Below are 20,388 nucleotides of genomic sequence, written 5' to 3' on the forward strand. Positions count from 1 at the left end.
TTGAAACAGTATAGCTTGATCATCTTGCATCAAATTCAAGCCTGCTATTACTCATTGTTCACCAGCTGTGTTGGTTTGTGAAGAATTTCAGTTAAAGATTGATCAAGTGAGTTGTACTGCTCATTCTGATTTGCAAACTATGCTGTTTTCCTCAGTGATGACAGGACCATTTTCCAATGTTCAATCTCTGGGCACCATACCACTAACTGAACTGGATATACAACTGCCAATCCCTAAAATGTCCTTGGTACATCCTTTGCAAGATATTTTCCCAAAGCAAAACAAGGATAACCAGCCATCTAGAATAGCAAATCACCCAGAATTGTGAAATGCTATCAGTGCTTAAAGTCCTCACCCAACTCACCGGATATTTGGCCTGGTCATCCTTCAACACAATACAAAAATAGCAGAGAATTCTCAGATTTTGTTCTCAACAAATTTACTTGAGCCTATTTTGGTTTACTGGCCATTAGTTCTTCTCACCCATATGAAGCATGTTTCTTATGCCTTCCAGCTAATCTCAACAGATTGATAGCAAGTCCAAGGAGATGAGACAGTCAAGGCAACCCAATGAAATCTTCTAACCATTGTTCACCAGCTTGCTTTTGGATCTGGTTAGTGCATCTTTGAACAAATTAACACAAGTTACTTTCTTTTGACCTGTTCACTGTCTATTGTAACCAGTCAATCAATCTCTTTTAGCAACATGCAAATGCTGAAGTCAATACATGTGAAAAAGTTTCTTATCTCTTACATATGCATTCTCTACTTATCTATTACATACATATCTTATGTCTTTTGTATTGCAGTGTTGGTTGTAGAATATATTTAACATTGAGAGCAATTTCATCTCTGAAGGCTCTAACTTCTATTTCTTCCAATGGTATTACATCTAATAAGATAGTGATACTCAAACATAAAATTAATGAGCTGTCCATTCTCATACGGTTCCATCAAACTCAAGCCAGCTAGATAATTAATTTCCTCGAGTAGTGCATTGGGTATCTTCTTGGCACAGTACAAGTCATGTACATTGTTTTTATGTTCAGTCCAATGGATTTAGAGCAGCACAGTGGCTCAGTGGTTAGCATTGCTGCCTCAGAGCACCAGGGACTCTGTTCGATTCCCGCCTTGGGCAACTGTCTGTGTGGTGTTTGCACATTCGCCCAGCGTCTGCTTGGGTTTCCTCCGGGTGCTCTTGTTTCTTCCCACAATCCAAAGATGTACAGCAGGTCAGGTGAATTGGCCATACTAAATTGCGCAAAGTGTTAGGTGCATTAGTCAGGGCTAAATATTAGGGTAGGAAAATGGGTCTCTCTTTGGGAGGGTCGGTGTGGACTTGTTGGGCCAAAGGACCTTTTTCCATACTGTAGGGAATCTAATCTAATCTAATCTAATCCCTAATGCTGGTGGCTCCACCACATTAACATTGAAGACTAGCTATTCTGAACCACAACCAAAAATATTCCTTTGCCCAACAGGAATTTTTATCTTTACTCACCTTCAACAAGTGGTCACTGAACCTCTGATCTAGACTGCTCTTGCTAATTCTCACCATCTAACAGATCTGTAACTAGCAACTGTGACTAGTTTCTTGCTCACGCTTGCTTCTACCCTCCTTACCAGGATGAGAAGCAAAAGGCTTTCAATCATGAAGTGTTGTTGTTCCCTTACTAATATTTTCAGGATTTTCTCTGAAGCTGTTCAGAAATTTATTTGATTGGCTGAGTGAGTAGTTCTTAAAGCTGTAAATTTAAAGTTCTTCTGTGTTGGTCATAATTCATTCTCTACACCCAAATCAAATTCCTATCCTCACTGCTGGTAATTATGTCCTATTAATCAATGATGCATACTGCTGATCACTGTGTCATATATTAGTTTGCAATACCAAACACTGGTAAAACGTGGTTGGGATAGTTCACTGCCATCAACTGAATGTTAACAAGAAGAGGGTCTTGTATTAACAAAGATGTAATTTACTATGTAATAACAGTCAGGTACAATTTACAATTTTCAGATAAATATTGTCACCAAGATCATGAGACGGCCTGTGAATATAGGTCTTTACTCCACGAGATCCTAACATGTTCTACCTTTCCCTACCCAAGACAATCTTATGCCACATTAAGGCTTAATGCGGTCTCCACTGTTAACCTTTCCTAAATCATTACCTTATACAATAATGTCCTTGTGAGGATTTGATGCTTTCATCGCAACCAGAAAATCATATATATCTTTTCAATATTACCCATGGGCCCCCAAAAATTAATTTTAAAACTTTGTCAATCTCAATACAAAGAATCTGAAAACCAACATTTCTATTTTAGTGCTGAGTGCCTTTGGAGCGAAATCTTAGAAGGTCATGTTTGCAGGTTCCTGATAAGCATAGATGCATTAACTGAACCTGACCATCACATTTAATCAAATTCTTCCGTTTTATTGTATATTTTCATATGATTGAGGCTGCATCACCAAAACAAGTACAGAGACTGGAAGGGAGGCAAAGGAGGGAAAAAAAATAAAGAAATGGATTCAACTAGGCACCAGCAGAATGGATAGAATTTACAGCTTAGTATTTAGAGTACAACTCATAAAAACTTAATCATTCTATAGGAGTCAAACAAACTATTTGTGTTTCTTTGAATTAGTGTATGAACCAACAGCCAAAAAGTAATTCATGCTAAGTTCCAAAGTATATTGTTTGAAGTGATTTTAGAACTTTAGTTACAATGAACAGCAGAGAAATCGTTGCATGCTGGATTTGAACAAGACCACAATTACTACAAAGTTTGCTAATTTGGAAGGTTTCAAATGCAATCAAGACAGCGTTTACACCAAAGGCATGATTTCACATGTGCAGATAGATCATCTTGGCCCTAATTTCTCGTGGTTCCTATCACCTGTATTGGAAACACACGCAGTTTAAGAATATGCTTTCTTGATCGGTAAACTGTTGTGGTTCTGATCGCCGAGCTGGGAATTTGTGTTGCAGACGTTTCGTCCCCTTTCTAGGTGACATCCTCAGTGCTTGGGAGCCTCCTGTGAAGCGCTTCTGTGATCTTTCCTCCAGCATTTATAGTGGCTTGAATCTGCCGCTTCCGGTTGTCAGTTCCAGCTGTCCGTTGCAGTGGTTGGCATATTGGGTCCAGGTCGATGTGCTGATTGATTGAATCTGTGGATGAGTGCCATGCCTCTAGGAATTCCCTGGCTGTTCTCTATTTGTCCTAAATTAGTAGTGTTGTCCCAGTCGAATTCATGTTGCTTATCATCTGTGTGTGAGGCAAGTAAGGATAGCTGGTTGTGTCATTTCGTGGCGAGTTGGTGTTCATGGATGCGGATCGTTAGCTGTCTTCCTGTTTGTCCTATGTAGTGTTTTGTGCAGTCCTTGCATGGGATTTTGTACACTACGTTGGTTTTGCTCATGCTGGGTATCGGGTCCTTTGTTCTGGTGAGTTGTTGTCTGAGAGTGGCTGTTGGTTTGTGTGCAGAGTCCTAGTGGTCGCAGTAGTCTGGCTGTCAGTTCGGAAATACTCTTGATGTATGGTAGTGTGGCTAGTCCTTTGGGTTGCGGCATGTCCTCGTTCCGTTGTCTTTCCATTAGGCATCTGTTGATGAAATTGCGCGGGTATCTGTTTTTGGCGGCACACTGCAGCACCCCAGAACTGCAAAAAGGGGAAAAAGAACACCTATACAATGTATTCGCCAAAAACAGATACCCGCGCAATTTCATGAACAGATGCCATGGGGAAAGACAACGGAACGAGGACATGCCGCAACCCAAAGGACTAGCCACACTACCATACATCAAGGGCATTTCCAAACTGACAGCCAGACTACTGCGACCACTAGGACTCATAACAGCACACAAACCAACAGCCGCTCTCAGATAACTCACCAGAACGAAGAACCTGATACCCAGCATGAGCAAAACCAACGTAATGTACAAAATCCCATGCAAGGACTGCACAAAACACTACATAGGACAAACAGGAAGACAGCTAACGATCCGTGTCCATGAACACCAACTATCCACAAAACGACACGACCAGCTATCCTTAGTAGCCACACACGCAGATGATAAGCAACATGAATTCGACTGGGACAATACTACTATTATAGGTCAAACAGAGAACAGCCAGGGAATTCCTAGAGGCATGGCACTCATCCACAGATTCAATCAATCAGCACATCAACCTGGACCCAATATGCCGAGCACTACAACGGACAGCTGGAACTGACAACCGGAAGCGGCAGATTCAAACCACTACAAATGCTGGAGGAAAGATCACAGAAGCGCTTCACAGGAGGCTCCCAAGCACTGAGGATGTCACCTAGACAGGGGACAAAAGGTCTGCAATACAAATTCCCAGCTCGGCAAACAGAACCACAACAACAAGCATCCGAGCTACAAATCTTCTCACAAACTTAGATCAGCAAATAATTCATTACAAGTAAAACACAATAAACCCTTCATTTAAATAGCATTCTATCAATTCTGATTTTGGAAACAGGAATAATTATTTTCACTTTTAAGTCAAAAATTACATTTTGAAATATGATTAGAACAGAACATACAAAATCTTGACTTCCGAGGTTACGGCAGTCAAACTTTTACAGGTCGTGAACCTCTTCACAGCAGTTACAATGACTCACCATTAAACATCATCTATCCTCTTAAACACTATCCTCTTAAAACGTATTTCAAGCAGTCTAGTTGGTAACCCTATTAAACAATTCAAATTTATTCCATCTTGCATTGAAACTGGAGTAAGTCAAAAACTACAAATCAATCGAACTTCAATTTACCTTTGTCCTTTCTTTTGCTTCATCCCTTCCCATAGACCATGCCCCTACATCATTAAGCATTGTTGGGAGGATACTTAAAACCACTTTTCATTATTTTTATATATAAACCATGTAAATGTCATGACAGCCACTTAGCTTTGGCTTTATCTTACACCCTCAGTCTGATTATTAATAGATCATGAGATTGACCAATTACTACAGAATGCACCTTCAAGAAGTTAACTCTGTTCACTGAACCTCATCATAATACAGACAGTGGATGCTAATACAAGTGAGGGAAATAGGTCAATGGGTTGGGTCGAAGGCAGATAAAAATGATCCAACACCTTTTGATTCTCTGGTCAAATCTAATTGTATGAAATCTTTTCTTCATGAAGTACCAGATACCTAATTGTACATATCAATGCTAGCTAAATTCTATTAACATTTTTATAGATTTGTCTGCACAATGTGAGGAAGAAAATGGACACATCACGAGCGTTGCTAATCAAGGTGATTACCATTAGTAGCAGCCAACAAAATGCACACTTTGCGAAGGGGGTTAAATGAAATCAGTCTAAAACGAAACATAATGTAGGAACTTAGGTCTTTCCTAGAAAAGAACTTCACTAGGACTTTTCTTTTTCAGTTATTCTTAATATAATTAAGAGTGTTTTTTTGTAGATAATCCTCATTGTCCTTTACATAGGTCATGTCCCTTTGTGATGCAGGCAGCTGCCATAAAATGGATCAGCATTTATTTGCACTGCAGCTGCTGCTATTACAAATAGATAGACTTCTGCTGTCTGTTTCCCCTTAGGAGACAGGTTGACACATTGCATGTTCAGTGACAGAGCAAAAAGGTCCTGAGATTTGTCAACCCAATTTTATGCTGTTCTGGTTTGTCAGGATGCACCAGTTCCTCTTTAAGCAAAAATGACGCACATGTTAGGGCACAAATTGAATTGCAGCACACAGAATAATTATAAAAATAGCCATTTAGTTTTTGACAGAACACATACGACAGAATAGAACAGATTAAGCTATATTGCTTAGTTAGGGGAAATTGTTTGGAAATTATTGATTGAGTTTAGCAGGTAATGTCACTTTTCTAACGTAAGACCAAACCCAGAGAGGTCTGCATGAATTGGCTTTTCCAAAATTTGGCACAACACTAAAATGATTAAATTACTAAGTACATTATGAGTGAGCACAAGCAACATTTTAAAAAAAACACTTGCCAATTTATATAATTTTGAAGTTACACTGTGTCTATTTTTAATTTTTAAAATACGACGAGGTAAAGTGATTCATAGATCATCAGTTTCTTGAATGATTTGTATACCATGAAAACAGGAAAGAAACATTAGCGAGATTTTCCCGCTTCTGTACCAGCGCACATTAACAGTAAAATCCAGCAGAATGGTGCATATGCTTTCAACTTGATTGTTAGCATGAAAGTTATGAATAAACAGTGACCTCCAATGACAAAGTATTCAGAAAATCAAAGCCAGCATCTCTGGTCCCCATTAGAAACTTCATGAGCTGGTTACCAACTACTTCCTCTCCATGGCTACCTCAGGCATAACCACACAGTTTGCAAACAAAATCCTGTTAGATCTAAACGGAGTTTCCTAGCTCATAAGCTTTCCATACGAAGAATGTTATTCCACCTCTAAACCTCAGCTCATCCAAAACTCCCCTGTCCATTTCTTTAAAAGCATGATATTGCTTAGGAATCACAGGACACAAATATAAATTATTTCTTATTGTGGAGTTTATGTCTTCAGTGGGGATAAAACTGAGCTTGAAGCAATTGTTGTACAGCACAAACAAATGTTTTGCAGTTCCAATATGATAAGACTAAAATAAATTGAGAGAGATGCAGGGAAGTGGGGACTAGAGATGGTGATGAAGATAAAAGGGAAGAGAGCATGGGAGAGGCAGAAGGGTTAGAAGTTAGAAGGAATGTGTGTGAAGGTTATAACTTACTGAAAACCACAATAGTCATGTACAGCTAAAACAGCATGAAAAATGTACTCCTAAATGTCAGTGACATTGTTTTAGAACAAAATCACTAAAAATAAAATGAAGGTCACCCGTCAGTTTCTCTCATCTAACTGACTGCCAATACTTTACCAGAAGCAATCTAACTGTAGATCTATAATTGAGAAATGATGAAAGAAAACTTTTCAAGCAATACACAATTCATTTATCAGCACTAATCCACCGCTTTTATTTTTCAATCTTCAGTTGGAATGTAATTTTGAGTCCAGATGGATTAACTAGTCTCTTTGTCTAAAGATGTCATTGGTCTTTGCCAGTGTTAATCCTTACAATGGCATGTCTAATTATCATTACAAAGTGCCTCAGAGAACTATAAAAACCAGCAGGGCATCTTCACACAGGCAATTAGCATAAATTGATAAATGAGTAACTTGAATTTGCCAAATCCTCTCATGCATGAAACAAATTAAAATAGAAGTGGGTTGTTTCAGCAACTTTGAAAGTATCAAAATTTACAAAATCCATTCTTATGGCTAACGTGATAGAGGGAAGGAGAATAAAATCAGAAGCACCAATACTTACAGAATTCATTTCATAAAAATTGTGCAAAATTGACCATTGCGTCAGAATGTTTCAGTTACAAAGGCACGGTATGATACACAAGAAAATGCCTTGATCAACAAGCAAATTGACTGGCTAAATTTTACTCTCCATTAGAAACTATAATTACCAGAGATTAATTACAGATTTTCACTTAGCATCAAAGACAACATTATTTTATGGAATAAAAAATACAATATATTAAGTATATTACCCTAAAGCACCAGCATATAATGTATAAATAAAAGTAAGTGAAAAGATAGTATACACACTGTAAGAGGCAGACTGGGAAGCCCACGTACCCCGATGATGCTGTTCAACTCTGCCATGGTCACTTGTTTTGCACGCTCTACAGCCTGTGCCACCTGTTGTTGATGCTTGATAACAGAAAGAAATTTCTTGTGTTAAATTATTATTCTTCATAAATAAATCCTGTTGCATTTAGAAAACTTAAATGTCGATGGAATTCGTTTCATTTATTATGTTGGTGTTGTACAAAGGAGGAACTATATATATCAAAACATAAGAGACCAAATTCAAAGTCAAGCAGCATCCCACATTAATACACCAGAGTACAGTATCACAGATGCAGCAAGAGAAGCCTCAGTTAAATGCCCAATCGGTCTGTGTTGGCCTCAACAATAAGTGTCAATGAAGTTTTTAACTGAACTAGGCTGTACCATCGTTCAATCACAACAAATACCCAGCAGGAGTCAGTGGACAGACAACAAGAAAAGCACTGGGTTGTCTCTTTTCATCACCTCTTCCACCAAACAGCAGTGTATTGATCAAGACTGAAGGGTTATTGTAGCATGGATTAATATCCTGGTTGAGATCAATTAATTCTACAGGACCAGGAAACAAAGTTGAATTGGTCAGTATACACATGACACCACATAAATGCAATGATGTGCATGTGTGCATATATGTGTGACAGATGTGCAGGTACATGCATGTGCATTTACACATGTGTAGGGTTAGTTTTGGCACAATCTAATTTGTTTAGGGAACTCAGTTCTTATAAGTTTCTTTGGGACTATTGATGAGGATGTAAAAAGTGAAAAAAACTATTATACTTTTTCCTTGTGAATAGTTTCGAAACCAAAAAATGTGAAATGAGGAAAAAAAACAGTTAAAACAAAGGCATGCATTCATAATGGAAAGTTCTAATATTTGGCAAATTAGTTTCCCCTTGCAATTTAGCACGTGAACTACAGTACTCATCATCATGTTATATTAGAACTTACACCTAAAAACACTCCTCCCAAAACAGTAACAGAGATATTCACAATAATCATTACCAAAACACAGAACAGAAATGCAAATAAACAACTAAACAATTCAATGAGTTTACTTACTTCCTGAGACAGAAAGGGAATCACTTGTGCACAAATCGTATTCAGACGTTTCGCTATTTCTGTCTGGATAAAAAAAACGACAATTGATTATTTTTTTAAAAACTTGTCAAACATCCAGCAAATGGGAAAACAAACATTACACCACAGTAAATTGAGTGACAAATATTTATCATGTTGTAGCTTAAAATATCCCTAATTTAAAACTACTAATAAGAAACAACTTTCTGATCAGCATGAGCACAGTGAAAGGTCAACTGAACAGAAGTTTTTTTCTTAATTTTAAAGCAAAATAAAAGTGTTATCGAGTCAGGCGAGTCACACAGCACGGAACCAGTCCACATAGTTTAACTAGTCCATACCAAACAATCCTAAACTAAACTAGTCCCACCTGTCTGATTCTGACTCATATACCTCCAAACCTTTCCTATTCGTGTAACTAATTACTGCCTTTTAAACATTGTTAAGTGTGTCCACATCCATCACTTCTGCAGGAAGGTCATTCTACACGCGAACCACTCTCTTCTTTGAAAATGCAGAGTTGCCAAACAAAACATGATGTTACTTTCAATATTTTCCATGGATTCTGTTATGCCTGGAAGATATACAGAGATGACACCAGTTTCCAAACCTAAGCAATGCTTGTTAAAATAATCTGCATTCTCATACTTACAGCTTATTATTTTCAGTTTAGTTTTTGTTCTTGGTAACAATACCCAGACATGACTGTCCAGTCAACAGAAACGTTCATTGTTTCATTCACTGGTCAGATTATACAGCTTTCTATCAACTTCATCATTCTTAAAATAGCATGTTGAACTTTATAGAAAGGTGTAATCTGACCAGTCTCTGCAGTTTAACCACAACTTCCTGACTAAAATGCTACTGTTTTGCTTATGTATCAAATGCTATTGGCCTGGTTGGTTGGACATGCTTAGCATCAAGACTATCAAGAGTCCAAGGTTTCTTACAACTACTTATTTTGCAATTCAACACCACTTATAGAATATTCAAGTTGGTCTTTATGTTTTACTTTCTTATATTGTTCTGCCCATTTACAAATTTTGTCCACGTGTCCTGTAAATTCAGCTGCCTCCTTACGACTCCACCATTTCCCCATAATTTATCTACAAAACTAACAAGTTTCTGAATCTGATTTACTTGCATAAATCCAAAGCAAAAACAGTAATATCCAGGACATCCCGTTCAGAAATGCAAGGTCCTCCACTACTACACCCAATTTGGTTCCTTTAAGCTCATAACACTGAATGTAAGTGTACATATTCTTATGAGACTGTCAGGTTCCCAAATTAGAAAAAGTTTCTGCACCTTTTAGGTCTTTTTAAATACTGTGACCATTGCCACAGTTTCATAGGGTGGATGTGGGGATTGAAAGATATGAGGGAGGGAAGGAGGGAGGGAGAGAGGGAGAGAGGAGGATGCAATGAAGTGATCCTTACAAGCGGAAAAACCAAACTTGGTGGGACCACAAACTCAGCAATTAGTTCAAACAAGCTCCATTCCCTTGTGATTTTGGAGAAAATTTGAAGACACAACAGACCCAGAGACTCTAGCCAACTTGCCACACATTAAAAACATCTCAGAGATGACGACCAGACTACTACTGCCCCTAATCATCATGGTAGCCCGTAAACCTACGACCACACTGAAACAGGTCCCAACAACCAGCAGAACAAACATCATATACAAATTATCCCGCAAGGACTGCAACAACCATTACATTGGACAAAATGGGCAGGAAACTAGCCACCAGGATACATGAGCACCAACTACCCACCAAAAGACCTGACCGATTGTCACTAGTATCAATACACAAAGACAGAGAGGGACACCAGTTCAACAGGGACAATACATCAATTTTGGGACAGGCTAAACAAAGACATGCATGGGAATTCCGAGGTCTGGAATTCAGACCAGAAAACCATTAACAAACATATTGATTTGGACCCTATTTACCAACCTCTCAGAAGAACTGGAACAGACTACAACAGACCAAGACAGATAAATAGAAAGCAGGACACAGAATACCAGGACTTCATGAGGCTCACTGATAATGTTACCTAGCATGGGGACAGAAGGCGGAGAACAAACCTACCAGCTCAGTGAGCAAACTTAAAACCAAAGCCCCATTTTCATTGATGTCCAACATGAGTTATGAACTTTTAAAATACTATTGAAGAGCAGATAAGGTATGCACAATTGTCAAGCTATCAGGTTATTCAAACTGCCAGACATGAAAATGATGTTTGCTAGGAATTTCAACTGCTGTTTAATTACAAAACACAAACTTTATAGTGATATTCACCTGACCTTTCACATTTGCATAATGAGTCTCCACCCTTAACACTCCATTTGGACAGTGACGTATCCATGAACAATAAAGCATCTGTATTTATGATCCCACAAAGTTAGCTAATCTTTTTAATAACCTCTTCGAACTGATGTAAGTTGTATCTGAAAACATGTGTTTGATTCCTTTAAATTGTTCATGGGTGGGTCACTGCCTAGGCTATTGTTCTGAAGGTAGTTCAGAGTTAACAGTTGTGTGGTCTGGAGTCACAAGTCGATCAGACCAGGCAAGGAGAGCAGATTTCCTCCTTAAAAGAATATTGACGATCTAGTTTTTTTTTAAATGACAAATCGACAGTAGTTACAAAGTTGCAATTCAACCAGCAATTTATCCCTAGATTTTGTACCACTATGAATTTCAAACCATAATCGCAGAATGTTAGCTTACGGTTTTGGATTGTAAACCCAGTAATGTCGGCACAACACCATCAGCTGCCCACTAGTATTGAATCAATTTAAATGTATTGGATGGGCTTTCATGACAAAGGGCTTTTTTTAAAAAAAAAAATCCAATTCTGTCGTAGAAATGTAGAATTTTATTTAATTCCAACATGATTCTTTAGTCCTACTCATTAGATATTAGGCATAGAGCATACAAGATCAAAGAGTGAAGGGTGTGGGCAGAGGTAGCACTAAGTTGGTATAGTGGGTATATAGGACCATGGGGTGGTGTGGTAGGAATTGGCATGCATGTGCAAAAGTGGTAACTGGGGACAAAAAGGGAAAAGGGCTCGAGGGCCCACTGTTTAAGAACAGAAAAAAAACCTGAGTTTAAGTCCAATAGAACAGATGCCTGATTTGACATTCATAACAATATGCTATCGGAGCCAAACTTATAGATAGGGCCTACTGTCTCAGCACTAACGTTTTCAAATTTAAACGCAATATAAGCTCCTTTATACAGATCTGCATTTGGACATTACCTTGTAGAAAGGAAAAAAACACAAAAGACTTAGGAATCAGACAAAACCATAACATATACAGAAACAACTATATGCTCTGGATAAACTCCCCAGAATTCCAGTGAAGTATTACAGCCATTTGTATATACACAGAAGTTTAATGAGCACTTCTACCTTTAATTACATGGAAACATACACTGAAAATCAACCTCACTCCCATCCTTCATTATTAGATAATCATTTACGGTAGAATAAACATTTATGCAATAACCACAAGTGGTCATATCAAATCCCAATTCATACCCCTGATATAACCTGAGAACAGTGACAGGAGTACTGAATTCCAGGCATGAGAAGAGAATGTTGGAATCCATAAGGCAGCATTAACTACAAATCTTACAGTAAAAGGAACAACTAAGTCATCATAATGTAAATAAATCCTATATCAAATTTGAAAGTCATTTGGTTGAGTCTAGAAAAAAAAATGTACCTAACTGAAGTTAATGCACTTAGAAAATCATTGTATGATAACAAAGAAATAACCAACGTTTCGTGAAAAGTAAGTCAATCAATCTGGCTTGTGAGATTTACTAGATTTTTAGGACAGCAATATTAGCCAGCATTAACCACGAACACAAAATTTCCCCATTTCTGACTTCATAATGGAGGGAAGGTCAGTGATGAAGCATTTGAAAATGGTTGGTCCTAGGACACTACCCTGAAGAACTGGTTCTTGTGTCTCAGTGGTAGAGTCCCTACCTCTCAGCCAGGAAGCCCAGGTTCAAGTTCCACCTGCTTCAGGGGTGTGAAATAACATCTCTGAACAGGTTGATAAGTTTTGTTTTATCTACCCAGAGGAACATATGTACTCCTGCAACAATTTACCAGGGAGCAAATGACAGAACTCCAACAACCACAAGCACTGAAACAGGTGTTCCATCCGAATTTTATCAGCATATAGCAGCTCTGAAGATCCAATTCAGGTGAAGTAAAAGTCAACTTTGCAAGTTATGATGGGGTTTTCATAGTCATGCAACAAAATTCAAAAGGAGCTTTACATGTCAAATCACACACACATTCCAAAGAAAATCATTAGAGGCACATTGCTGCAGTTACTGATGAGGTGGCAATCCACTGCTTTCATGGCCATTTTCATCTTGCTAGGCCACAGTTGTAAGGAGCAAAAGTTATTCTGCTCTACAATGTGAGAAATTGCCCTGCTACATGATTTACAAACATCAGAACAAATTTAATCCAGCCAACAAGTGACCTGTCAGCCTATTCTTAATTATTGACAACGTGATGAATGGAACCTTCAACATCGTTGTAAAAACAATGACTGCAGCTGCTAGAAACCAGATGGTGCTGGAAGAGCACAGCAGTTCAGGCAGTATCCACGGAGCAGCGAAATTGATGTTGTTTCGGGCAAAAGCCCTTCATCAGGAATAAAGGCAGAAAACCTGAAGCGTGGAGAGATAAGCTAGAGGAGGGTGGGGTGGGGAGAAAGTAGCATAGAGTACAATAGGTGAGTGGGGGAGTAGATGAAGGTGATAGGTCAGGGAGGAGAGGGTGGAGTGGATAGGTGGAAAAGGAGATAGGCAGGTAAGACAGGTCATGGGGACAGTGCTGAACTGAAAGTTTGGAGCTAGTGTGAGGTGGGGGGGAAGGGGAAATGAGGAAACTGTTGAAGTCCACATCGATGCCCTGGGGTTGAAGTATTCCGAGGCAGAAGATGAGGCATTCTTCCTCCAGGCGTCTGGTGGTGAGGGAGCGGCGGTGAAGGAGCCCCAGGACCTCCATGTCCTCGGCAGAGTGGGAGGGGGAGTTGAAATGTCGGGCCACAGGACGGTGTGGTTGATTGGTGCGAGTGTCCTGGAGATGTTCCCTAAAGCGCTCTGCTAGGAGGCACCCAGTCTCCTCAATGTAGAGGAGACCGCATCAGGAGCAACGGATACAATAAATGATATGAGTGGATGTGCAGGTAAAACTTTGACTCCTTTAGGGCCTTGGATAGAGGTGAGGGAGGAGGTGTGGGCGCAGGTTTTACAGTTCCTGCGGTGGCAGGGGAAGGTGCCAGGATGGGAGGGTGGGTTGTAGGGGGGCGTGGACCTGACAGGTAGTCACGGAGGGAACGGTCTTTGCGGAAGGCAGAATGGAGTGGCGAGGGAAATATATCCCTGGTGGTGGGGTCTTTTTGGAGGTGGGGGAAATGTCAGTGGATGATTTGGTTTATGCGAAGGTTTGTAGGGTAGAAGGTGAGCACCAGGGGCGTTCTGTCCTTTTACAGCTGGAGGGGTGGGGTCTGAGGGCAGAGGTGCAGGGTGTGGACAAGATGTGTTGGAGGGCATCTTTAACCACGTGGGAAGGGAAATTGTGGCCTCTGAAGGAGAAGGCCATCTGGTGTGTTCTATGGTGGAACTGGTCCTCCTGGGAGCAGATACGGCAGAGGCGGAGGAATTGGGAATAGGGGATGGCATTTTTGCAAGAGGTAGGGTGGGAAGAGGTGTAATACAGGTAGCTGTGGGTTTGTAAAAAATGTCAGTGTCAAGTAGGTCATCATTAATGGAGATGGAGAGGTCCAGGAAGGGGAGGGAGGTGTCAGAGATGGTCCAGGTAAATTTAAGGTCAGGGTGGAATGTGTTGGTGAAGTTGATGAATTGCTCAACCTCCTCGCAGGAGCATGAGGCGGCACCAATGCAGTCATCAATGTAGCAAAGGAAGAGGTGGGGAGTGGTGCCAATGTAATTACGCAAGATCAACTGTTCTACGTAGCCAACAAAGAGACAGGCATAGCTGGGGCCCATACTTGTGCCCATGGCTACCCCTTTGGTTTAGAAGAAGTGGGAGGATACAAAAGGAGAAATTGTTAAGGGTGAGGACCAGTTCGGCCAAATGAATGAGTATCGGTGGAAGGTACTGTTGGGGACGTCTGGAGAGGAAAAAACGGAGGGCTTGGAGACCCTGGTCATAGCAGATGGAGGTGTAGAGGGATTGGATATCCATGGTGAAGATAAGGCATTGGGGGCCGGGGTGGGGGGCGGGGGGGGGGAAGGTGGCATGGTCAAGGGGGCAGTAGGAAGAGGTGTCCTCGAGTTGGCATTTGGCTTCAGCGGTGTAGAGGTCAGTGTGCCAGACTACCACTGCGCCCCCTTTATCCACTGGCTTGATGGAGAGGTTGGGTTTGGAGCAGAGGGATTGGAGGGCTGTGCATTTGAGGGTGAGCGGTTGGAGTGGGGGAGGGGGGTAAACAGGTTGAGGCGGTTAATGTCCCGGCGGCAGTTGGAAACGAAGAGGTCGAGGGTAGGTAATAGGCCAGCGTGGGTTATCCAGGTGGATGCAGTGTGTTGGAGGTGGGCGGGAATCCTGATTGTGAAAGTAAGCTCGGAGGCGGAGGTGACGGAAGAATTGTTCGACGTCATGGCGTGTATTAAATTCATTGGATGCGTGGACAGCAGGGTATGAAGGGGAGTCCTTTGCTGAGGACTGATCGTTCATCGTCAGTGAGGGGGAGGTCTGGAGGGTTGGTGAAAACTCGGCAGGGCTGGGAGCTGGTGTGGGTGTGGAGCTGGGAGTGGGGGCGGAATCTGTAACTGAGTGGGTATGGTGGTGGGGGGGATGGGGGTGAAGTCATGAGCAGGGGTAGTGTTCCCCTCGGGGTTCTGGCGGGTGGGGATAGTGACAGTGGGGTCTGTGGGGGGCGTGTCAGCAGAATGCAGGTCAGTGGCGCTGGTGGGGGCGAAAGTGGTGGTGACCACAGCAGTAGGGGTGGCAGAAGTCACTGAGCGTGTGGCATCAGTGATGATGTGAGGGGCGGAAGTGATGGCACGTGTGTTGCATGAGGAATTGTGAGGGGTGGGAGTGGCCATGATGGGGGCAGAAGTGACCTCATCAATCAGCGTGGGGGTGGCAGCTGCATCAGCCACATGGCTAATGGCATCTGAGTAGTTTCCGAGGCCAGGGGAATCTTCTGGAATGTTTGAGGAGCGCTGGTTATGGAGGTGGGTAGATAAAAAAGTTTGTTGTACTTACAGTTTTTGATGTTTGAGATGGAATTGAAATACTGTTTGTTGAGAGTATGAATTCTCCTGAGGATGTAGTACAGAATGGGTCCTTTGCAATTCTGAGAGTGTGTGGCCCTCAGCTGAGGCAGGGCTGACTGTAGAGAGGTTAGGTGCTGGCGCATTGCTGCAAGCATGGAGGGGAGGATCTTGAAGGAGAACTGTTGCTGGTGTTTTTGAATCTGTAGTCTGTACTGCTTGTCCTGTTCGGGTCCGAACTCTGCTGGTTTAAAGGTGGTCCGGAGTCCATGTGGGATGAGTTGGTTACGGAGGCAGGCACTGAGGAAGTAAATGTGGCTATGGTAGCGAGTTTGTTTCACGACATGGTTGAAGAGCTTCAGGGCAGAGGAAATGACCTGGGAGTTGCTGTGGGAGAGGGTCTCCCTGAGATTCTTGTAGAGGGAGGAGGAAAACTTCTTCAAGGCAGGCATCCTTGCAAGAGAATTCGCAGTAGGGTTAAAATCAACAAGGTAAAAACAATGACTGCAGATGCTGGAAACCAGATTCTGGATTAGTGGTGCTGGAATCATCAACAATGTTATCAAGCATTTTTTACTCACCAATAAACTGTTTACTAAAGACAATCGAATTTCATCAGGACGACTTAGTTCCAGAACTTATTATAGCCTTGCTTCAAAACAAAAATGACAGAGGCACTGATTTCCAGGCATAAGACAGCATTGGTGTCACAAGGCAGCATTAAATACTAATAGTACAGTAAAAAGGAACAATTAAGTCATCATATTATAATTAAATTCTATATCAAATTTGAAAGTCATATCACCAAGTCTAGCAAAAAAAAATTATACCTAACTAAAGTCAATGCACTTTGAAAATCATCATATGGTAAAAATTGGTGAGTAAAATTTTAGAAGCTATAATGATCACAGTTTATAAAGAGAAGCTAGTTGATGTAATGTGTTTAGATTTACAAAAGCATTTGAAAAGGTGCATATAAAAGATTATTAAACAACAACTCATGGAAGTAGGAGTAATGTTTAATCAGTCCTCAATCAGTATGTTAAATGAACAGATATACTGCAGAGGAAAAACAGTACTTTCAAACTGGCAGGTTGTGCAAAGTGAAATGGTGCAAGGATTACGTTAAAGAGACATAGTAAATTTGCCAATGAAACAAAACAAATTAGAATGTAAACTGTGAGGAGGACAACCAAGAGCTTACTAAAGAGGTACAGACAGGTTGAGTGATTAAGAAACAAAGTGGGAAATGAAGCATTACGCAAAGAAGTGATAGGTTATTCGCTTTGGTCATAAAAATAGAAATGCATTTTTTTTTCTAAAAAGGTATGAAACTTCTAAATGTTGATGTTCAGAGAGTGTGTACATATGAAGACAAAATTACAGAAAGCAATGAGAAAGGCACATGAATGCTGACCTATTATTGGAAGAATGGGGTTGGGGGAGTCGCTAGCAGAATGGTTTAGAAGGTAAAAAAGAAATTTGTTACAATTGTATATAGCTTTCTTGAGACTACACTTGCGAGTAGTGTGTGCACAATTGGCTTCCATATTGGAAGCAGTACAGAAAGATTCACCACTTTCTGGGATCAGAGTATTCTCCAACAATGAGAGACTGATGCTTTATATCATTGACTCTAGATAATCACATAGATCGGAAATAAAACAAATACCTTCAAGCAGGGACAGTGAACCTATAGAATTCTCAACCACTGAGGGTTATGGTTGCTCCGTCACTTCATAAAAATTAATTCATGGAGGGTGGTAATTATTGGCTGGCCAGTCTTTATTGCTCAGCTTGAAAAGATTGCAGTGAGTGGCCTTCCTGAACCGCTACAATCCATTTCGATTAGCTAAACCCATGTGACGTTAAGGAGGATTTTTGACTCAGCAATAACAAACATAAATATATATTTCCAGCTAAGGGTGGTGAATGATTCGGAGGAGGACTTGCAGATGGTTCCCATGTATCTGCTGCCCTTGTCTTTTTCAATTATAGCAGCTGTGGGTTTGGAAGGTACTAGCGAAAGAGTCTTGGTGAATATTTGCAGTGCATCTTGTCAATGTTACATGCTACTGCGAGTAAGAGTCAGTGGTGGGGAACGGGTGTTTGCTGATGTGGTGCCAATCAAATAGATCACCTTGTCCTGAATGGTGTCAAGCTTCCTAACTGATGTTGGAGCTGCACTCATTTAAGCAAGTGGGAAATGTTCCATCAAACTCCTCTCTTATGCCTTGGGAAGCGGTGGATAGACTTTGGAAAGTCAAGTCAAGTGGGGAGTTACTCACTGCAGGATTCCTCACCTCTGACCAGTCCTTGTAGCTACACATTCATACGGTTAGTCCAGTTCAGTTTCTGATCAATGGTGATTTCCAGGATCTTGATAGTAGAGGATTCAGCAATGGTGATGGTTAGACTCTCTCTTGTTCAAGATGATCACTGCCTGACATTAGTATGGTGTGAAAATACTTGCTACTGCCATCCCAAATCCGGATATTTTTCACATCTTGATGCACTTAGACATGGTCTGCTGCAGTATCTGATGAGTTGCAAATGGTGATGAACATTTTGGATGCACATGGCCCTCCAAGAGGGAAGGTCACTGATGAAGTAGCTGAATATGTTTGGGAGCAGGACACTATCCCAAAAAAGCTATACACAGATCCCCTGAAGCGGAGATGACTGACCTCGAACAACCATAATCTTTGTGTCAGGTATGATACCAAACAGGAGAGTTTTCCAGATTCCCATTGACTCCTTGATACCACACTCAGTCAAGAGTAATCTCTCACCCCATCCCTGGCAATCAGCTCTTTTGTCTATGTTTGAACCAAGACTATATTGAAGTCAGGTCCCATGTGATCCTACTAGAACACAAACTGATCATCACTCGACAAGTTATCACTAATCAAGTACTGCTTGATAACCGTGTTGATGATACTTTCCATTATGTTACTAATGATTGAGAATAAGCTGCTGGGACAGTAGTTAGCCGAGTTGGATTTGTCCCACTTTTAGTTTATTGAAGATCTTGATTTTTATTTTGTACTTATCTGGCCAAATAAAAGTTTTTATAAACATTGTCTCTGTCTCAACACTACTCAAGCTCTGTATGACCAAACAACTGTTTACCAGAGACATCAATTAGTATCGGTTATAACTGAGATGAGGGGCAAGGTGACAAATTTAGCAGTGACCTCATTGATGGATGAAAAAGGCTAACTGACCTATGTGCAAAGATATAGGGAGCAATATATTAAGCATGAAGTATTTCATTCAAAATAAAATTAAACATGGTCTCAAATGATTCACAACTTCAAGCAATCTTAAACAGTAAATTATACAGGTTTGACTGGTTTGGATTAAAAAAAATCAGAAACAACAGTTTTAACAAAATAATGCAATGGCTTATCTACCGGTTCCAAGATTTGATAAAACCATTAAAGGATTGTGTGCCCCTGTTCCTGATGAATGCAAGTATAATAATTAATACTTGTAAATTCATCCTTCAGAGATGAGGAATAGAGTGTTGCAATTATGGGCATCTACATCACTTTTGGAGAAAGGCGTTTTTAGAGCACTCAAAATGAAATCTCACCTTTCCTGAAACATGGAAAAGAACAATCAGACAAATTTTATTATTTATATGCTATGGTCACAATAAGGAATTCGGGGAGGGGGAGCAATATGCAGATTTTTTTTCAAAAAAAAGGAAAAATCAACAGATTTCAGGCAGTCATGGATATATCTATCATGAGGTTATTGACCACATTTCAATGTTATTGCTGATTACTCCCAAAGCAACTAGGTCCATTCACTCAAGTCTTCGCTCAGCTTTTGTCTCCCTTCAAAAGCCATTACCATTGCCTCCTCTGCAAGTCTGACAATGATCCAATAGCTAATATACCGCTGTAAAACTGGAGGATTTCATACATAAAATGTATAGCTTTAGAGTTTTGTTCTATCTCCTCCTTTAAAGTTAACTTTGGTACTACCATCTATATCTTATACAAATAAAAAAAAACTGACCGAGTGGAAGGCATTTTTCAGGTATAGGAAGTGTAGATACAGAGTTCATTCTGAAACTAACACAAAAAGCTGGTTCATGCATCTCAGAGTTGGCTATAATCTGCCTGCTACTTGTTTGAAAAAGAGCAATATCATAGCCCTTTGAAGGAAATGATGAGCATGACGAGTTAGTATTGTTCTAATTCAAGTGCAGTTACCAATGCTAGAATAATATGCATAAATGCTAAGTACTGCATCTTTGAATGAAACATACCCAAACAATTGAAAAAAGTGTGATAAATGAGCAGTTATAATCCCAAATAC

The 20,388-nt window shown here is 40.4% G+C and overlaps 1 protein-coding gene across 2 annotated transcripts in view; it reads right to left on the reverse strand.

Annotated features, from left to right (window-relative positions):
* The window catches only part of LOC132823933 (transducin-like enhancer protein 1), a 123,919-nt gene that overhangs the window by 86,035 nt on the left and 17,496 nt on the right, over positions 1-20,388 (reverse strand). The window contains exons 5-6 of one of the 2 annotated variants that reach the window (XM_060838071.1): positions 8,751-8,813; positions 7,695-7,769 (exon numbers count right to left, since the gene is read on the reverse strand). In XM_060838071.1, coding sequence (XP_060694054.1) covers positions 7,695-7,769; positions 8,751-8,813 — 138 coding nt within the window. Of the gene's footprint in view, positions 1-7,664; positions 7,770-8,750; positions 8,814-20,388 lie in introns of both variants that reach the window. The other variant, XM_060838060.1, reaches the window with a different exon arrangement.

The sequence above is a fragment of the Hemiscyllium ocellatum genome, chromosome 2, assembly GCF_020745735.1.
Source record: "Hemiscyllium ocellatum isolate sHemOce1 chromosome 2, sHemOce1.pat.X.cur, whole genome shotgun sequence".
Taxonomy (NCBI): Eukaryota; Metazoa; Chordata; class Chondrichthyes; order Orectolobiformes; family Hemiscylliidae; genus Hemiscyllium; species Hemiscyllium ocellatum.